Below are 20,190 nucleotides of genomic sequence, written 5' to 3'. Positions count from 1 at the left end.
TCAATACATCGCACTTCAAAACAAACCCGAGCCTGTGCAGACAAGCCCGGACAGTTTCGCAGACGCTGAGCTAGTGCAGCATGAAATCACCCCAGAAAGAACACGCAAATGGGAAGCTAAAAATAATTACTTTATTTCTTGATAAAGCTGCTAGTAAACTCAAAACACATTGGCCTTCAAAAAAAATAAATGTATCCGATATTTCCTAGATTTGCCGGAGGGCCACGCTTTCAGACGCATGGAAGAGGTGAGCTTTTCTGGCCGGTACCTGGAAAAAACTGGGCTGTCAGAGCTGAACGCGTCAGAGTGATTCATAATTATGTCAGCGGTACCAGAACAACAAATTTTGCGGAAAATTTTAAGGATTCCGCAAAGAAATTGCATCCCCTCTCAATGCATCCCTTTCCATCTCCTCTGCTTTTACGGTGGCAGAAGCTTAACGTGCCCCATTTACCAGTGTCTTGGAGGATGAAAAAAAAAGGTCAACAAATCAAGAAGCAACAGTCTCCATCTCCCTTCTCTAAATCAAACTGGGCAGGAGGCTCAAACACGCTCAGGGTTTAGCTACCAACAAGCCGGTCTGCGGTTTTTCGCTCCCCAGCCCTTAAAACACAGGACACCAGCATTTACCTTCAATAATATAAAAACTTTATTGCCGGGTATTGCGGTTCTCCAGCAAGGACACGGTTTTTCCGCGCTGCCCGGGCAGCCGCTGCCTGTGCCGCTCGTGCGTCAGCAGACGTCAGCGCGGTTCTGCCCGCTGACCCCGCCAGTCGCCGTTCGGGAGCAGCAATAGATCACGGTGGCGGAATCGCATTTACCGCGCGCCGCCGCCGCCGCGAGAGCTTTCCTCCCGGAGCCGCTCCTCCTCCGAGTTAATCACGTGTGTCCGAGCGCTCATTATTGGTGAAGTTTCCAGAACGTTCCTGACAGAGCCATTTATTAGAGTAACACCCGAAATGTCAACTCCTCTACAAGCCGCTACTCCGGATTTCAACGCTACTTTTGATTGAAATGCTATAAAAAAGAAGCGGAGGAGGTCACAGCTCTGGCCGCTCCCTTCTGACTTTGCTACGCCAAGCGGGCAGCGCCAGGCACGCCGCTTCTGAAAACCCCGCATCTGACGTCAAAGGGCACCCGCCTGCCCCGCGTCGTCCCCACCGAAGGGTGCTGAGCTCTTCACCGGGGGTCACAGCTCGCTCTCATCTCCCATCTCACTCCGTTTGCAAAAATAAAGCTTTAATTCTGTCATTCCGGATAGAATTCCCGATGCCTGGAAAAGGCAATCATCACACCCATCTCCAAGGAGGAGCAGGAGGATCTGAGGAGCTCCAGGGCAGTCAGCCCTGGCAGAGACAGGGACCAAGCCCTTCCCAAAGCCCTTTCCAGCCATGGGACGGAGAGGGGAAGAGAAGAGTCGGGAAGAGCCAGGAGGGATCCGCCATGGGCAGATCGTGCCTGAATAACGCGACCGCCTGCTGCGAGGAGATGACGGCAGCGGGGATAAGGGCGGGCTGTGGATGTTGTATGCCGTGACCTTGCCAAGGCCTCCGACACTGCTGCCACACGGCATCCTCATGCCCAAATCACTGGGTTGTGGGCCGGAGGAGTGGCAGATCTGATGCTGGAACTACAGACTAACAAGGTGGAGCAGAGACCGTGAGGATGGTTACGGTGTTGGAGCATGCGATGCGCAAGGAGAAGCCTGGAGACCAGAGCAGACTGTTCCCAGAGGTGCAAGACAGGCAAGAGGCAACGGGCGCAAGCTGAAACACTGTCAACTCCAACCAGACATCAGGAAAAATGTTTTTGACATATGGGTGGTCAAACATTGGAACGGGGACCTAGACACTGTGGACTCTCCATCCACATCCACTGAATATCTCCGCCCTTGGAGATATTCCAGCATCGCCATCCTGATCGAACTGGACCTGCTTTGAGCAGGGTGGGACTAGAGACCTCAGCGGTCCCTTCTAACCTCAGTTACCCCGTGGTCGTGTGTCGCTGTAGAGATTTAAGTTTTAATCTCAATTCCTACCGCTAGGAAGGTAACGGCTTCCAATCCTCATGGTCTCCTACTGTAAAAGGATCAAACGGCATGGCTTGGGATGGACAGAAAGCAGCCGAGGCCAACATAAATAAATACGCACAGAGAAAGAATTAATTCATGTTGCAGAATAACCCACACAATTTCAACGCTGAAACATTAAAAGCCCGCTGACAGCATCACAGAAATAACAGACGTTTTTCCCACCAGGCTGTTCAATAGGGTCCCCAAATCCAGAGATTTCAGTTGACCTACGCTTCGGTCCTCTATTGCAACGCATCAGAGCCCGTCCTGGAGATACGGCGGGCTTACGCGGGGAACGAGACACGTGAAACGTCCCCGGCCTCTCCCGGGGCAATGGGCAGACCTCAGCACTGCTCTCCCCAGAGGAGATGCCCTATTTGCTGCCGTGGGCTCTGCCATAAGCAAGTCCTTCGCAGTTGGCAGGCTTTGGTTTTTAGCTTACGTCTGTCACCTTGAGCTTTCTTTCCAGGATGAGCCGTGCCTCCTCTCCTCTCCTCCCAGCAGCTGGTGGGGGTGAGGACCTCCTGGGGCATCAGTCCAGCCTTTTCACCATGTAAGGCCCTTCCAGCTCGTAGCCGATCTTCCTGTAGTAGTTCCTTGTGCCAACACCTGCGAGAAGAACGACAAAAAGGTTTAATTTGGTGCAATGACAAACGAGTTGGAGAAGCCAGGGCCGGGCAGGAAAGTCATTTCCATGGAGGGATGGTGCCAAAAGGAGCTTGGCCCCTCCGAGCAGTCGGTGCTGGGCTGTGCTGGAGCGGGGGTGTTTACTCGTTAGCATCTGGACTGATTACGGTGTTTTTAAGGGGGGAAATGCAGGAACATAGCTGTTCTATCCGCCCTGAATCACGCACCCTGTCCTTTGTCCTGAGAAAGGCTGCGAGGGAGAGAGAAAGCGACACGGGAACGACGGCGAAACGAGAGTCGAGAGTTCAGGGTACCCCAGGTATAACAAAACCCAAAGTCAGGCTCTCGAGAGGAGGCGGCCCAGCTGCAGGCACCGTTACCAGGAACTGAAGGGCTCTAAAACCTGACAAACTCTGTCCGATTGCTCCTAGAAATGAGCTCAGCTCCACTTCAGATAGACAAGTGGGCTCCGCAGCCGCAATCCAATCTCCTCGTTGAAAAGGACGGCTCCAAACGCCTCGGTTCTCCAACAGCCTCTTCCCTCTCCTTCCTCTCTTAATGACACCCCGCAGCGTCTGCGCGCCCGAGGTGAGCCCAGCCCCGCCGACCGAGGCTGCCTTTCACGCAGGATCGTGATTTTTCAGGACAGGTCCAGCGCAGCAGCCTTCCCCCTCACCTTATCTAATTACTCACAGATGCAGACATTAGTCATCAAGGGGAGGGAGGAGGAATTCAGCATCACGGCATCATTGTCAGCGCAGCTGGTGGGTAGGGACAGAAGGACAGATAGGACACGGCTCTCCATCAAGAAAAGCAGCCCCTCTTTCCTCTAATCTCATCCCTCCAGCCAGTTCCTGGAAACTGCGGTGCTTGCAAATGGCTCTCCAGGAATCGGCTGCATCTCCTGTGCAGGGAGCGCCCCGGTGCAGCGGGTAACCCCTTCCTGCCCGCACAGCGCTCCAGCAACTTTACCCACTGCTGCTTTGACAGATTTGTTTAAAATAGCGGTAATTTATTTCTTGAATGCACATTACAAGAGTTACCGACGGGCTTAAGCACGACAGCTCCAGACAAACCCCCAGCCTACATCCTAGAGAAGCATTAAATTAATTTAAGGTATGGAAAAGACACCTGAAACCCAGACCTGAGATGTCCCCGTGCCCCTCGTTCCAGCTGAAGCTGGGAAGAGCTTGAAAAGCCACAAAGAACCCCAAACTGGGGAACACCTGCGCAAATTTGCTTCTAAGCAGTGGTTTGCCCTGCGACATCGCAGCAGAGCACCGTCCTCAACTAAAAACATCCTGAAGGGACCCAAATTCACTCAGCTTCAGCGTGAACCTGAAGCTAAGGAAAAACCCAAGTCCAGGGCACATGCGTCCGCTCCCCTCTTCGTGATCTCTGCCCGGGAGGGTCGGGACATCTGACCTGCAGTAAACTATCACCTTTATCAATATCTTGCCTAAAAAACGTCCTCTGGGTTCACTAGCAGAGATGCGGGGGTACGATCGACAGATTTTGGCAGTAGAATAGCAGAGCCACCCCACAACAACTTGGTTAAAAGGATTAGTGAAATCTAAAGCTGAAGAGCAACCCTCTTGAAGCTGAAGGACAACTGAGTAATTCAGCTGATGGCTTTAAAAACACCTCGATCAGAGTTACTCAACACTTCCCTTTTTTTTTTTTTCTGAAGCCCTTGGGAAACGGGTGGATTTTCAAGAAGGCAGTTCAGGTTGCGTCGGAGCATCGTGCGCTGCCTCCATTAATCTCAGAGCTATTAAGTGGCACTAGTTAAGCGCCAGCTCGTCCTCGTTTGAGGGCAATGGGGTCAAGCCATTAACAAGAATGATGATGCAGTTGGCTGGCCCCGTGCCCCAGGGGCCCCACGCTGTGCCGCTTCGCAAACACCTCAGTCGTCATCTCAGCCCTGCTCCTAGCAGTAACTTCTTGCACAAAATGACTCTTTCAACAGGAAAGTCTTCTGTGAAGAGGAGGCAGGAGATGCCTCAAGCTGAGGCCTGCACGTGAAGATATGGCGTGGCTCCCTGCTGCCCAGCTCTAACTTGGGACGTCTCGCTAGCTCCAGTGCTGCAGGAATGTTTTCCAGGCAAGAGGCTTTTGAGGGGAAAACCTCTCACCAGGATGGTTGTATTGGGTTTGCGTGGCAAGGTTTTGGTAGTGGGGGGCTACAGGGGAGGCTTCTGCGAGAAGCTGCTAGAAGCTTCCCCCATGTCCGACAGGGCCAACGCCAGCCGGCTCCAAGACGGACCCACTGCTGGCCAAGGCCGAGCCCATCAGCGATGGTGGTAGCGCCTCTGGGATAACGTATTTAAGAAGGGGAAAAAAAACCCTGCACAACTGCAGCCAAAGAGAGGAGCGAGAATATGTGAGGAACAACGCTGAAGATGCCAAGGAGGTGCTCCAGGCGCCGGAGCAGAGATTCCCCTGCAGCTGTGGTGCAGACCATGGTTAGGCAGGCTGTGCCCTGCAGCCCATGGAGGTCCACGGTGGAGCAGAGATCCACCTGCAGCCCAGGGAGGTCCACGGTGGAGCAGAGATCCACCTGCAGCCCATGGAGGTCCACGGTGGAGCAGAGACCCACCTGCAGCCCAGGGAGGTCCACGGTGGAGCAGAGATCCACCTGCAGCCCAGGGAGGTCCACGGTGGAGCAGAGACCCACCTGCAGCCCAGGGAGGTCCACGGTGGAGCAGAGATCCACCTGCAGCCCATGGAGGTCCACGGTGGAGCAGAGACCCACCTCCAGCCCAGGGAGGTCCACGGTGGAGCAGATACCCACCTGCAGCCCAGGGAGGACCCCACGCCGGAGCAGGGGGATGCCCGAAGGAGGCTGGGACCCCGTGGGAAGCCCGCGCTGGAGCAGGCTCCTGGCGGGAGCTGTGGCCCCGTGGAGAGAGGAGCCCAGGCTGGAGCAGGGCAGAGTGTGAGGAGCCCTCCCCTGGGGAGGAAGGAGCGGCAGAGACAGCGTGGCATGGACTGACCCCAACCCCATTCCCCGTCCCCCTGCGCCGCTGGCGGGGAGGAGGGAGAGAAATGGGGAGTGAAGTTGAGCCTGGGAAGAAGGGAGGGGTGGGGGGAAGGTACTTTAGGATTTAGTTTTTATTTCTCGTTACCCTACTCTGATTTGATTGGTAATAAATTTAACTAATTTCCCCAAGTCGAGTCTGTTTTGCCTGTGACAGTAATTGCTGAGGGATCTCTCCCTGCCCTTACCTCCACCCACGAGCCTTTCGTTGTATTTTCCCTCCCGTGTCCAGCCGAGGAGGGGAGCGACAGAGCGGCTTTGGTGGGCACCTGGCGTCCGGCCAGGGTCAACCCACCACAACACCCCAGAAAGCAGCCATCGGGTTTGTGTCCAGAAGCATGGAAGCCAAGTGTCCAGGCTTATGTCCCCAGGGCCACCGGCCCGTGACACCGTGTCGCAGCGCAGCGGGACGGTGGCAGGCTGCTGAGGCACAGGCCAACGGGACAAGGACTTCTCACAGTCCCACCTGGCCTAACAGGAGTGGATCAGGAGATGGAAGCACTTGGTGCTCAGGCCCACACCTCTACACTATCGGTGACTGGAGGGGGTGACTTCAGACTGGAGTTTTGGTATCCCCACCACGCACTTGGTTTGAAGCTGGCCAAAAAGCCGTTCTTTCAGATCCCTCTGCCCCCTTCAGAGGGTGGACTGTGCTTGATCTGCGCCTGGAGCAAAGCTCCTGGTTTAGATTCCTCGGGAATGAACTGTGCTGAAACGCCTGAAAATCTCCCCATGAGCAAAACTGATGCACAGCAAGAGAGGATGAGGATGGGATTCACTTCAGCTGCTCTGAACCCAAAGGCTGACAAACCCAGCCTACAACATTCACTAGGACGCCATTAATACAAAGCTATCTCCCTGTAGTCAAAGTATATCAGGGAAATCACAACCAGCACGGAGGACGGGTGTTTTGAGATCAGCATGGCACAACTGGAGGAGAAACGGGGTGTTGAAGCATGGAATTAAAAGCAGGCTGACAGCCAGAAACCATCCACGGCCTTCCTCATCCACAAGAGCAGTGCAACACAGTAGGCACTGCTAAATGGACTAAAAGATCCGTGGGCACTAATAACCGCCTGGAAGTCACGCAGAAAGAATCCGTCTTCACACACCTCTCCGTTGTGAAAGTATCACAACTTTGTATGAATGCAAAGTTCAAAAAAACCGAAGCTGCGGGATTACGCTGCTGGCTTCCGACCACAGGGAGAGCATCGACACGCGCTCCTAAGGAAATCAGAGCTACGGCTCTTAAAACATTGTGCCATTTCGCCTGCTCACAAGCCATTCTAGGGCTAAGTGCTGGAGAAGCAACTCGTAATGCCCAGCACACACTCGATGCTTGTCCATCAAGCGTACCTGAACGGACGGTCTCGATGGCACAAGTTCTCTTCCCGAATCTTTGCTGCTCTAATTTTCCAGCAAACGTACCGCAGAGCTGGTGGGACCTGTTCAGGCAGCGCTCTTCCAACCGCTCCAGGTCCCACCCGTGCTTTCCAGTGAAAAGAAACATCACCCAAGAAATATCGCAAAAGAAATATCACGCAGGAGCGGGAGAGTAAGGCCAAAAGATGGCCCAAGAAGCTTTTTTTGACTTTCCAAGCCAGAATTGGCTGCATTTCTCATTCTGGAGCTTTAAAACAGGGTTTTAAATTTTAAAGACTCCATATCAAACTGTGCAGGAGAGCTTAGTTTGAACTCCGCAGAGCAGATTTCAACCAACCACTTCCACGCCAGTGCTCTGGTTGAAGGGCAGGGGCTCCGATCGTGCCCGCCTGGATGGAAGCCCGTGGCCAGGGGCCAGCTGAGGCTTTTTGGAAGCGTCCCTCACCGCAATCTTCAAATGACACATCCTCTGGCAACGGCTGCTGGTTCATTTAATCGCCTTTTGTTCTCTTGTTTTGGAAGCGTCTGAATAATGGTGAAGCCTACTGATAAAACCCCAAACCTGGCTTTTCACCGTGACATTTAAACCTCAGAATTAATTAATTAAATTAAAAAAGTCTGCCTGTAGCAGGGGACAGAGAGAAGTGACCACAGCGTCAGGGTTAAACGCTCTTCTGGCCCAGAAGGACGAGCAGTCGACACGGGACTGCTACCCAGAGGATGGCAGAAACCAGATTTCATTGCCCACGTGCAGCGACCCCTGCCCATAACCTTTTCCGTGCGGAGCCCATAAATACACCCGCCTGACTCAGCCCTGCCACGCAGAAATATTGCGATGCAGCGTCCGAGGCCGAGTATCCTCAAAGATTCCTTCACCACGGCTCGCTAGTCACAGAACTAAGTGAAAATGAGATTGTTTTCAGGATCATTACAGAGCTACTAATAGTTCATAAAATTTCCATAGCAGAGACTTACTGAGGCACACGAGAGACTTATCTCTACGCAGGCCTCCGCATCCTTTGGCAACGACTGAAATCTTTTCCGAAGATGCACAGTCAAGGCATCTCGCAGCTTCCTTCCCCCTCAAAATATTTCTTAGAAGTAGTTAGCGGGGCCCTGCGTGCAAGGCAGCGAACCTGAGTCAGCCGAACTTTCCGAATTGCCTCAATCCGTTAACGCGCTAGCTGCAATTCTGGCGATAGCGAAGCCTCATCCAGGGGTTTTTTGGGAGTAAATACCTGGCTCGGCACTTTGCCTGAGGACGGGAGAGCCCCGGGCTCACCGTGCGGTCACCCGGATTGTCCGTAGGGTCTCGGGCAAGTAGGGTTGTCCCTCAAGGGTGCTGAGAAAAGGATTCGTGGTTACTGCAGGCAACAGGGCAGCAAAGGGTGATGCTACATTCGCCAAAGCACTATGAATTTCACCCAGAATCAGCAGTGAGTCTCAAGCCAGCCGCGGGGATCTGGGACGGCTGAGGCTTCTTCTTTTGGTATCGAAAGGACGTTCCCCCCGTCACCGCCAGCGTTGCTGCTGGCACAGCGATGCTCTACGAGGGGAACGCTCTGGTGGAAGAGAATTTTTGTGGTTTTGAAAAGGCACAGAGAAGGAAGCAACGAATGCTTCCGCAGTCACCGACATGATGACTTCCATGGTCATCGGTAAAGCACAGCGAGGGCACAGAGCCGGGCAGGAGGCCTGGAAGCCGCTGCTGCCATGGGACAGACCATAAACATCTGCCTTTTCAACACAGCTAGAAAAGCGAAGAAAGAAAAAAAGAGCTCTGAGCGAATCTCCCTGGCCTCCAAGCGCGTCTCCCATGATCAGACCCAGGCTGCCAAAGCATCGGGAGGATTCAAAGGCCGTCATTCAGAGACCACAAAGCTCACATTTTCGAGTCTCTCAAGACTTGGGGTCGGGTGACTTGGAGCCTGACGTCAGTGGGGAGCGAGAAAACACAACCCTCTTTTTACCATGGGTCTTGGTGGAGACTCAGGCTACTAAAAGAGAAGTTTTAGGTTTTTCTTCATACTCCTTGCTTTGACCTCCACCAAGTCCAAGAAGACACTTTGCTAGCTGTCAGACAAATGCCTTGTTGTGAAATCCACTGCTATCCAAAACCTACGCTCCGCGTAGGACTTCAAAGCAAAGCCGACGCTTACTGGCTCTTGGCAACCACGCGGGCAAGCATCCAGAGCTTGCTTCGGAGCCAGCCCTTGCTCTTCAAGTTGGCAAGACCTGTTTATGTGAGGAAGGGTCAAAACTAGGGTTGCAAATACATAAGAATAGTAGGAAAATAAGATGAGAGAACATTTTCTTGTCTATTGTATACTGGATGCTGACCGAAAAACCACACACCACATTTCTGAACTGATGCACGAGTTAAGAATGCACAGCAGATCCAGCCACGACCTCCCGTTAGTTTGTTTTGGCATTTCGAGTTTTCACAATGCTGAATTTTATCTTCAGGGAAAATACGAGGCTGTTTCATGTGAATCACTACCAACCAACCGCAGAGAACTCAAACAGGGGGGAAAAGGCAAAGGATCCGAGATAACCAAAACGCCTTATCAGCACCGAGGAAAGAGAAAAAACAACATTCTTAACACCGCTGAGAAAACCTGGGCCCGTCAGAGCAATCAGAAGAAAGTTATTAATTTAAGAAACCAAGGAACAATCCTTACATCGACCCCTGCAGCAAGATTTTTTTAAGATAATTGGTAACTCATTTCCCAAAAGTTCCTAAAGATACTGAGAGATAAAAATCCTATGAAAACTAGAAGTAGGGGCTTTTGGAAATGTTACCCAGTATCTTGCAAATGCAATACTCTCAATTTTCAAGCTAGCATAGAGAGGAAACGCAAACAGGCTCACTTTTCTTTTAAAACAAGATTCTGTTGAGAATTACTGAGGACGACTAATACTTTGGCAGTCATCAGAAAACATAATCCAGGCAATGGGAATGGAAAATAGGAATATGATTTTTTTTTTTTAAGATAATTGGAAATATTTTTATTTCAGTAAATCTGCTTTAAAAGCAGAGCACTGGAAACTCTCTTTGATATTTTTTTTTTGCGCTCATAAGCACATCACAGCAGTGGGGGGTCTGAAGCGTCCTCCCCGCAGAGCGACTCTCCCCACGTGTTTCAACGGTCTCCGGAGGGATGAAATCCAGGGACGGGAGAGTTCGGTATTTCGTGACCTCCTCCTGCTGCAGCGACCACAAAGAGCTAATTAGCGTCGCGGTTAGAGCTGTGATTTCGACGTATCTTTATGTACTTACATGATTGTTAATATCACTGCGTGCGAAGCATTTCATAATCCTTTCTCTAGCAAGGGCTAAATGATTAGCAGAATCAAACCCACTAACAGCAACTGTGCCTAACCTGTATTTATTCTGTGTGTTGCTGTTTGTTGGACCTGGAAGAGAAATCCACAGCCGAAAGCCTCTGGTTTTTTTCTGTCAAATGCAAGTTGTGCTTTCTTCCTGCCCGGATTGCTTCCCAGGGATTTTAAATTACTATTTTCACAACACCTCTGTCTAGCAGGGAGGTGCTGTCGTTGCCACGTCCCAGAAGAAGAGCCGAGATCCCAGGCAGCTGGGTAATTTGTCTGAAATCACAAAGCAAGTCTGCGATAAAAAAGAGTTTTGAAGCCTGGGTCTCCCTTCATCAGCTCAACAACTCGCTTCACTACTGCTAAACACTGACGGCCTTTCAGATTCGAGATTGGATTATTTTTGAAGCCATGACCCACAAGCAGAAAGCCCCGAATATCCCTGGCATCGCCCCCCAGCCTCCCACGCAAATCCAGTCCCTGCTCGCTTTAAATCCACTCTGGATTTGATGCAAACGCAAAGAGATGCGGTCCTTTTCCGATAAAGCTGATCCTTCCTCCAACTTGTGGTCAGCTCTTGGGCTTGATACATAAAAATGAAGGGGGAAAGCACACTACGTAAACAGCACAGGAGATCTTTACCCTCCCCTTTGCAGCTTACTCTTTATACGCTACAGATTTTATTTAATTTAACCCAATTTAAATCTAGAACGGCTTGGCATGGTCCAGGACCTGGCCAAGTTGAAAAACTCTTTTCTCCCTCTCTTGCATCTCCCACGTGAAAGGCAGCATCCCCTCGTTCACCTTCAGCCCTTTCAAACGGAGATCCCTAATCTAGCAAACGAGGCCCCCGCGCGCCGTCCCGGTTCAGCCTCTCCTCCCTCCGTCCCCAGCCTCAGCAATTACTTAGAGGAACCACCTCAACTTTAAGGGTTAACGCGAGCTGCGACGAACCCTTCTGTAACAGAGCAGCGACACCGACGCACCGGCAGTTTCAAGGTTAGAGAGGGATGTTTGGGGACGCCAGCTTCGGAGGCCAGCTCTCCTCGTTTGCCGGGGTAGGTTTGCCAAACGCCGAAGCACCCCATACAATTTAACGGGGTGAGTTTCTGGAGTGACACTACAGCGTGGGAGCCCGGCGTGCCCGAGTGATTTGCGGGGTACAGACGCATCAGCCCCGCTCTGGAAGGGTATTTTGGTTGTAAGGATGATAGTACCTTGATAGAATAATTTAGCGAACTGCTGCTGAGGTTTTATGGAAACAAAGCAGATATAGCGTATTTCCTCCTGTCCTGTCACGTTGCAGAATTTGTGCATTGGTGAAGGTGCAGAGCTAACAAGCAAAATCAGCGCAAAAGCTTTATCGTATCAACAAACGGATCGCTCGGGGATTTTCTGATTTGTTCTTAAGGCCAAATCTCAAAACCGAGACTGTCACCAATAACTTTTTTTTTTTAAATAAAAACAATTAAATGAATGGTAGAATTAAAGAACTGATTTTACAGCATTCAACTTTCGGGGTGCCCCTTCGCACACAGGAGATGCCCTGGCTAAAACTGATTTTCAAGTCTGCAGCTAAGACCCATCCTAGAGCTTCCAGATGGTGAGATTACATCTCATTGATCTCTTTATTATAGAAGCAATAGTTCATTAACGACTACGCAGGCCTGCCCAAACCCAGCTGCACTGAAAGCATCCACTGTCACGAGAGAGAAAGCCACCACGCCAACACCGCCTTTAACTGCGACAGATGAAGCCAGAGATGACAGATCTTCTGACTCTAAACCAAGCAAAATTAAATATTTAAGAGCTACCACTGTAACTTTTCTTATATTTTAACAAAGTGCTGCCAGCGAGCATTGAGAGAGCCAGGGACAGTGAAATGTGTCTGCTACTCAACCCCAAATTTGTCAAGTTAAAAGTTTGTGAGATTTTAGATCTACAGGCTACATAATGTCTTGAGGCTTCTTCCAGAGATGGTTGCTGAAATATCCAACCCAGCCGGTAAGGTATTACTGAGAGACTGGGGATTTAGGATGACTCACCAAGCATCTGAGGCATTCGCGATCCATCTTCTTTCCTATGGGCTACGAGATTTTAAACGCCAATGAAGAAACACTCAGCAACCTTGCAAGCGAGCCTACCAGTCGTTAAATCAGCAGCATCCCCGTGCATCTACTTCACCAGAGAATCACAGAACTGTAGAATGGTTCAGGTTGGAAGGGACCTCCAAAGGCCACCCAGTCCCACCCCTGCCATGGGCAGGGACACCTTCACCCAGATCAGGGTGCTCAGAGCCCCGTCCAACCTGGCCTTGAATGTGGCCAGGGATGGGGCATCTCCCACCGCTCTGGGCAACCTGGGCCAGCGTCTCACCACCCTCAGCGTAAAAACATAGCACACTGCTTCAGGAATTGGTTTCAGCACCTGTCCAGTGCGGGAAGGCAGGGGTCAGAAACCTGCCTTTTCTTCTGACCTTCCCCTCTTCCTCATCAGAACAAGAAAGAGATCGTTAGTGTTACAAATATGACGCCTCTGTGCTGAAGAACAACTTAAAAGGTTCCTGTAGATCTACAGTTTCATAGTGCAGATTGCTACATCGGATGCTAATGACTTCTCGTGAGTAAAAGCAGCATGAGAAAAGAGCAGAAAGACCCCAAACGCCTAGCAGGAATCCCTGCGATGTGGTCCTGTCAGCAACAGGCACGCGCAGCAGTTTAGGTGGCTCCACCTGAAGGTTATTACCACACGTATTTGTAATAAAAAGCATCAAAACACTCAACAAATAATGCTACCGGTTAAAAAGAAGTGAGAATGACCCAACAGGGAAAAATCCTTTACGATTCCTTCTCGGTTTTGCATGTGTTTGCGTTATTGTCCCTCTTGCAAGTCGCTGATAGGGCTCCTACAAGTTCGTGTGTTCGTCTGGACCCCGATGCAAGGGGAGAGGGTGACTCCAACGTCAATTATGTTTGCATCTCTGCAGTGCAAGGAGGCCCCGAAAGGGCTCCGGTGTGGCAAATAATGAATTGATAGAGTTAATATAAGTTAATACTAGCTAGCCTCTCGCTTCCAAATTTTGCAGACAACACCCCTTACCTGCTCTGCAGAAATACCGTTCAGCTTAGTTCTGAGCAAAGCACACCGAGATGGGCGGGTAATGGGGACTGCGCACGCTGCGGGCGATTTTTCTCCGGCTTTTCCCCAGCTACTCGACTTCTCTGATGATCCGGCTAATGAAACGGGCCGGCGACGCTTGACATCACCTGATCCTCCACGCCTACCATTCAGAAATCCATCCTGCCTTCCCATCGCCACCTTCAGCCTCGGCGCACTCAGGCGTGAAAAATCCCTGGCCTGCGTCCATGTTAATTTTCTACTTGACAGAACGCAAATAGAAACCTGGTCTGGGGGAAAACTGATCATCTTGCCGCATAGTAATTAGCTTATAGCGGGGAACGGCAGCGGTGCCAGACCTCCACACCGCCGTGATAAGGCTGCTACGTCACCGGGATGGAGCGAGGCTAGAGTGAAATCTCGCTGCAGGGAGACATTAAACTACCGCTTCAGAAGATGAGGCGTGCCGGTGCGGATTTGGCTGCGGTTCCAGACACCTCTCCAGACTCGGGAGTAAATTATCAATGAGGCTCGTTTAAAGGCTACCGGAGACGGCGTAGGCGCAGGTGACAAAATGCCTGCGCTTTAAAGGAGAAAGGAAAAGGGTGCTTATTAATGGACCTCGGTGCATTCGGTGTGAACAGGGCAAGCACCTGCAACAGGGGAATTCAAGCTCACCCTCCCCGCCCCACAACAAGCGTCTTCTGTACAGAGATAAGGAGACAATCCTGTTGGTACAAGCCGAGCTAGTCTGCTTTTCTGATGCCAGCATAAACAGATAACGCTGACAGACGTCACAGCAGATACTGCAGCTGAAAAAGCTCTTCCGTGCAAGAGCACTGTATTTATAGAGCTAGCTTTTGGTGTTCGAAAAGTCATTTGCAGTCTTAAAGCGCATAAATATTGGGTCTGTGCACTCCTGGTCCTTGCCCTGGGAGCAGCCAGCAGCCTCACCCGCAGCATCTCAGCTTTCAGAGTCACTAAACGGAGGAGGCAGCTCACCTGCTGCCACCGGCTCGCTCCTCAAGGACAATCAGGGAGACGCCAACCCTTTATGGACAACGTGGCAGCATAATGGTGCTGTCCCTCGCCTTTTGGCAGCTGATTTAGGCTAGGTAGACAGGGATAGAGACAGCTACTCAATAGCTGGATAACTTCAATTCCTCTGCTGTGAATAAAGGGAATACTCAGCGGTAGCCCCATCTTAACTTCATACAAGAAACTCAGGTTACGGAGGTAAAATAAATAAGCCAGGTACCGGCACTGGTAAATGCCGCTGGTACTGAAACCACCAGCCTCTGCTGTGTCCGTAGAAAGTGAAGTCGGAGGCAGATACCTGTGCTCTGCACGTGCCAGCGGTGTAAAGTTTAGAGCTTCCACACGCTGAAGACGTGTGAAGGGCACACAGGCAGCAGTGGACAGCACAGCTCGGGTTTGGAGATGGTAACACTGAAAATCCACGCGTAAAGCCAGCGGCTATCCCTGAGACAGGAGACGACATATCCTTTTAAAAAAAAAAAACCCCAACAAGAACAGCAATGTTACCCGTGGAGTCAAAGCAAGATATGCTGGTGCCAGGACAGGACGGCAGTTTGGCACAACCCCAGCGCTTCTCACAAAGAGGAGCAGGAGATTAAGGACTTGGCAAGGAGCTAGCAAAGCGTAACAGCCCAGAGCGTACTCGGAGCCAGCGTAAAGCCAGGCTGCCCGGGCACGGGCAAGCTCCGACGCATGGATGTCTCGCGCTCGGTTACGGCTAAGCCGTGCGTCGGCACGGGCTGGTCAGAGCCGCTCAGCTATCGGCCAGTTGTGCTCCAGGTTTTCAAGGTAGAGGCATGAAGGCCACGGAGCCCGGCCAGAATGACAGCAGCACCGAGCAGATCCCTTCGCTGGCTCAGCTCTGGGCTGTGTTGCTTTTTCCCTCCTTGGATGAGGCTTTTTCGCCTCCTTGGCCGGTGGCGCTGGGCACTTCCAGGGGCAGCAAGTCCTCCTGAGCGACCTTGAACGTGTGCGTGCTGCTCCGTTCACTCACTCGCACCCTTCCGTCTCTGCAGACCGGCTGCTTACAGCCTCTCTCCAGATTTCCTAGACTGCTATAATAGATGACGCACACATTAAAAGAACAGAAATATTGGGGATTGGAACCTTCCCAAAACTGCACCTGCAGACACATTATTTAAATCCACAAAGATTATTTTAAAAGGAGGTAGAGAAGCATTTCTGCCACATGTTTTTCAGTAACACATGTAACTACGGTACTTTAAAAGCCTTGTAATTCTATTGCTCAGGTGCTTCAAGTAACCATAAGGCATGGACTCGAATCTCTCCGGTCATCGTTAGGTAACCGCCGAAATCAGAGGACGACATCAGAACGATTACGTTGCTGCTTAGAGGAAGGGACCCACAACGTATGAATTTGTTCAAGCACATCCAGCCAGGAGCTTTGGGCTTCTGTCATTAAGGAGGGGGACTTTGAATATTTTGGGAGTTGTTGTATGTTCCATTGCACATACTCATCGCTGGTGCTGGTTTAAAGAAACAGCTTGGAGTACGTGCGACAGGATTAAGGGTCAGAAGGGGCTGATTATGGGATGTCAAGCAGCAAAGTCAAAACAATGGCAATAGGAACCCTCCAGGAGACAACAGGAAAGGTTTTAACAGAGGACTGTCCGTTATCCACCTTCACCTAGACCGAGCGATTACTCCTCCCAAGCTCAAGGTAGAACGGCGAGGCAGCGCACCCGACCCTAAAAAGCTCAGGGAAAGGGACGGGGAGAGAAGTTTATCGGTTGGTGCAGGCAGACAGACTGGCAAGGCAGAAAAATCCCTCGAGGGCTATCCGATACAAAGGCACCCTCTCTGACTCTAGAAGCCCTTGGGCAACAAATGGCCGGAGGCCGAGAAGATGTTTGCATGCTTACTCGATATTTACTCCCTTCCCCAGACACCCGGCATCGGCAGCGTCGGAAATGGCGTATTGATCCGACCCGTTGCAGCCTACTCATATTCTTCAGGCAGAGTCTGAAGTAAATACACTGCAAGAGACTGAGAGACAACAGGTACAAGGGCTGCGTTGCACTTATGCCGTGGGAGGAATGTGGGGAACGAGCATGTGTTTGTCCTAAATCATCCTCTGGATGCTGTGCGGTTTCTGACAAAAAACCTGTAGTGCTTGAGTCACTGCGTGCGACTGCTCGCCGCTGACTCCCGACGGGGACCCTGGCAAGTGCCGACACCGACGGACCGCAAAACGGGAGGTACAGCCTCAAAATAGAGCTCACAAAAATCCCACCCCAAACAGAAACAGACACAGGACCGTAAATTGAATGGTAAAAAGAGGGAAAGCTTCGTTAGGGATTGGAGTAGCATCATCATACCAAAAGGAGAGAAAACCCCGAACAGGGAATTCAAGAATTGGCTCTTGCCAAAAAGGAAGACGCGATTATAAATTCAGCAAGCTTACGAGCCCATCCACTAGCCTCAAACATCAAGGTTTTTTACATTTTCAGTGCCTAAGGACTTGTGGACATCAGAGGAGTAACATGTTTAAATTTGGTTTCATGTAATTTAGGTTGGGGGGGGCTTTTATTAAAGGGAAAAAAGATGCAAATTCAAAGCAGGTACAACTAAAAGCAAAAAAAAAAAAAACCCAAAAAACCACACACCACAAAACCAACAAAAGGCAAAGAAAACACACATGCAATTACAAATGCTGGAAAATGGAAAAACAGACATTTCAGATCAGACCTCCCCAGAGCTCTGAATAATGGAGTGATGCCTCCAGGGTCTACCATTCAGCTACCCAAGCCTGCATACTAATATACTACTCACATCAGAAGAGTAGAAAGGCACCACTCATGCAGAAAATTACCTTAAATGAGCAATGACTTCATGATAAACAAGCCACTCGCTTTTTTACTTTGCTCTTTGATTTAGGTGGGGAGGGGGGCACCTCCTCCCTACGGCGAAGGAGCAGACACAGCACACTTCTGGCGCTGTACGGAAACCTTGCCAGCGGGCCATAAAACCACCTCGTTATTGCGAATATTTAATTCTGGTTGGTTTGGTCAAACATCAAGATATGAGATCGCATCTTTTTGGGGAAGGACGTACCTTGCAATCACTAACATCCAGGGGCCAAAGCATCCAGGATCACTAGCATCCAGGCTTTAAATAGAGCAGAGAATCTGCACAGCGGCAATACCAGAGGTGTAACTACAGCGTCACGCACAATATGAAACCAGAGTATCTATGGCTGGTATCGTTTCCCATCCCATCGGTGCCCTAATTTCCCCACGTGCTGCAAGAATCCCTTCCTAACCTGGCTTGCAAACGCTCATCTTCCCTTACAAACGCACTCCTAGTGCATTTGTCATTGACTCCATAGCCGATTAAATGCACTTCTCCCACCGGTCCTCTTCAAATGAAGTGATATTTAACTAGACGCACCAGGAGGCAGCTGCTGTACAGCCTGGCTTGCTTCGTGCATCATTCCCCGGTTCATTGCCTGTGATGACTCCTGGGTGCCTGATGCAGGGGACCTCAGATTTTCCTTTGTTTGAAAGTAACCTTGCATGGTTTTAGGTACTGCGGTTAGAAGCAACGGCAACCCTGTTAAATCCTGCCGCGTCTTTTTCCTTTTCTGTCCGTAAACTGAACAACCCTAAGAGCTAAAAGACTTATGATGAGAAGGCAGGTTCAGCTGAACCTGTTTACTCCAAGAGCAGGGAGAACAAAATGCTTTGGAAAGAGTCCGCTGGGAAACTCTGATTTATTTTTTTTTTTTCCTAGGAGCACAAACTAATGTGCTCTGAAGAAGCGCAGCAACTGATGGCGTTCATTTGCGCAGTCGTGGTTTGAATGTGCTTTTAAAGGAAAATCTGCTCACTGTCTCATGAATACCTCTGCTCCTGACGTAGGGAGAGGTCCTCACCCTGCTCCGGGTAGCGCGATCGCAGCTGATGAGGTGCAGAATGCGACCCAGATCGCTGGGTGAGACTGGTAAACCAGGGAGGAGCGTTAGTCTTTCTCTAACAGCCTTTAGAGACGAACAAAGCACACCGGAGATAAGCCTGCCTTAAGCCAGAAGTAATTCTCGGCTAAAGCAGCAGTTGAAAAGCTGGACTGCAAGCGTGCATCAAATTTGGGTTATAAACACAACAAAGATGAAACCCACAACTCAAGGAACTCTGTACTCAAAGCTTTGACTAAGAACAAGCTTTAAGCCCTTAACCCCTGGTGCAGCCTTGAAAAGGAGGATTACCGCTTGCAGGCAGTGCAGGAACAGTGCCAGTCAGAGAGGAAGATTCCCATGAAAGAAACAGAAATTTATTTTTAAATCCCTGAAAACTGCTATTGCTCACAGTTCTGACTCAACGCTATTTATACTGCTGTGTATTACAAGTCACTAGGATGGAAATCACCTTCATTTTGTCATTAATCTGATTTCTAAATACTTCCGACCCAATCTAATTTCAGAATTTGTGGGGTTTTGAGTTGTTTGGGTTTTATAAACTTGGGGATGGTTTGGGTTGAGATTGGGGAAAGGGCTGGTGAAAAAGGAAGGAGCGCAAAGGAGGTGTCCCCATCCAGTCAGCTCCTCCTCACCAGATTTTGCGTAGGGTTTGTTGTACCGGTTCGTCCTCTGCCCACTCGAGGGAAAGCTCCTGCCGATGGAGACCACACAAAAGCCTCAACAAACCAAGACAGGTTCCCACTTCCCAAAACTCGCTCAGCTGGGACAGATGCAAGATAGGTGGAAGTCTCTGCTCTGTATTACGCAGAAGTTAGGCCGCGTTATAAATCCTTGTTTGTAAGATATATTATGGTATATATATAAAAAAGCTTCCTACCAGAACACCCTTGGAGAATGCTGGCTTTTGCAGAAGTGTCCTTGCGTAAGGACAGCAATATTCCTGTTCACGCCTGCGCCCAAATCCCCGTTAATACAGCACCAAGCCTGTTTTCAAAGCCGTTACATTATTAAACCCTCAAAATTGAAGTTCATTAAGAACTAGAGGATTGTACACAGTCGCTATTCCACAGCACCAGTCCCCGAGTAGGGGTTTATCCTTGGCTTCTTCCAAATCCCCCTAATTAATTTTTTTTCAAAGGCCATCAATCTGAAGCAGACAAACATCCGAGAGTCAATTCATTAACATTCCCATATTTCCACTTATCTTGGGCCACTTCTTCTCTTATTAATAGCTAGTAAGATTGGCATTTCTAAAAATAACCAGCCAGGGCTGGAAGCAAAACTCCAGGGAGCCCTCCCAAACCCCATCAATCCTCCCAGCAATAGCTGGGAGTCTCGTCCTGGTCTCCCGAGCACACCCCGGCCGTTGGCAATCTCCGAGGCAGCCCATGAATCAACATCCAATATGAACTACGAGACGCCGATTACTCAAGTAATTTATTACTTCTAGGGTGACCAAAAGGCTGTTTACACGAGGAAATTAGGATACTTTAGAGTATCGTTGAACGTGCCCTGAAAGTTTACCTCTGATTTATATGCCAGCTCAGTTTCTCTCCCCTTCGTGTTCTTCATCGCGGGTGAATTTAACACCGCTATGGTGCATCGGATTTACTTTTAGAAAGTTCTGAACCTCCCTTTTCTCCC

The 20,190-nt window shown here is 50.3% G+C and overlaps 1 protein-coding gene across 1 annotated transcript in view; it reads right to left on the bottom strand.

Moving 5' to 3' along the window:
* Positions 1-429: 429 nt before the first annotated feature.
* Positions 430-20,190, bottom strand: part of ELP3 (elongator acetyltransferase complex subunit 3) — a 99,280-nt gene continuing 79,519 nt past the window's right edge. Inside the window, exon 15 of the mRNA XM_082306682.1 lies at positions 430-2,680. Within this exon, the coding sequence (XP_082162808.1) occupies positions 2,604-2,680 (77 nt within the window). The 3' untranslated portion in view covers positions 430-2,603. The remainder of the gene's footprint in view (positions 2,681-20,190) is intronic.

Source organism: Platalea leucorodia (assembly GCF_965183815.1).
Source record: "Platalea leucorodia genome assembly, chromosome: 3".
NCBI classification, from domain to species: domain Eukaryota; kingdom Metazoa; phylum Chordata; class Aves; order Pelecaniformes; family Threskiornithidae; genus Platalea; species Platalea leucorodia.
Note: the sequence above shows the minus strand (reverse complement) of the source record. Positions and strands in the feature narration are given on the sequence as shown.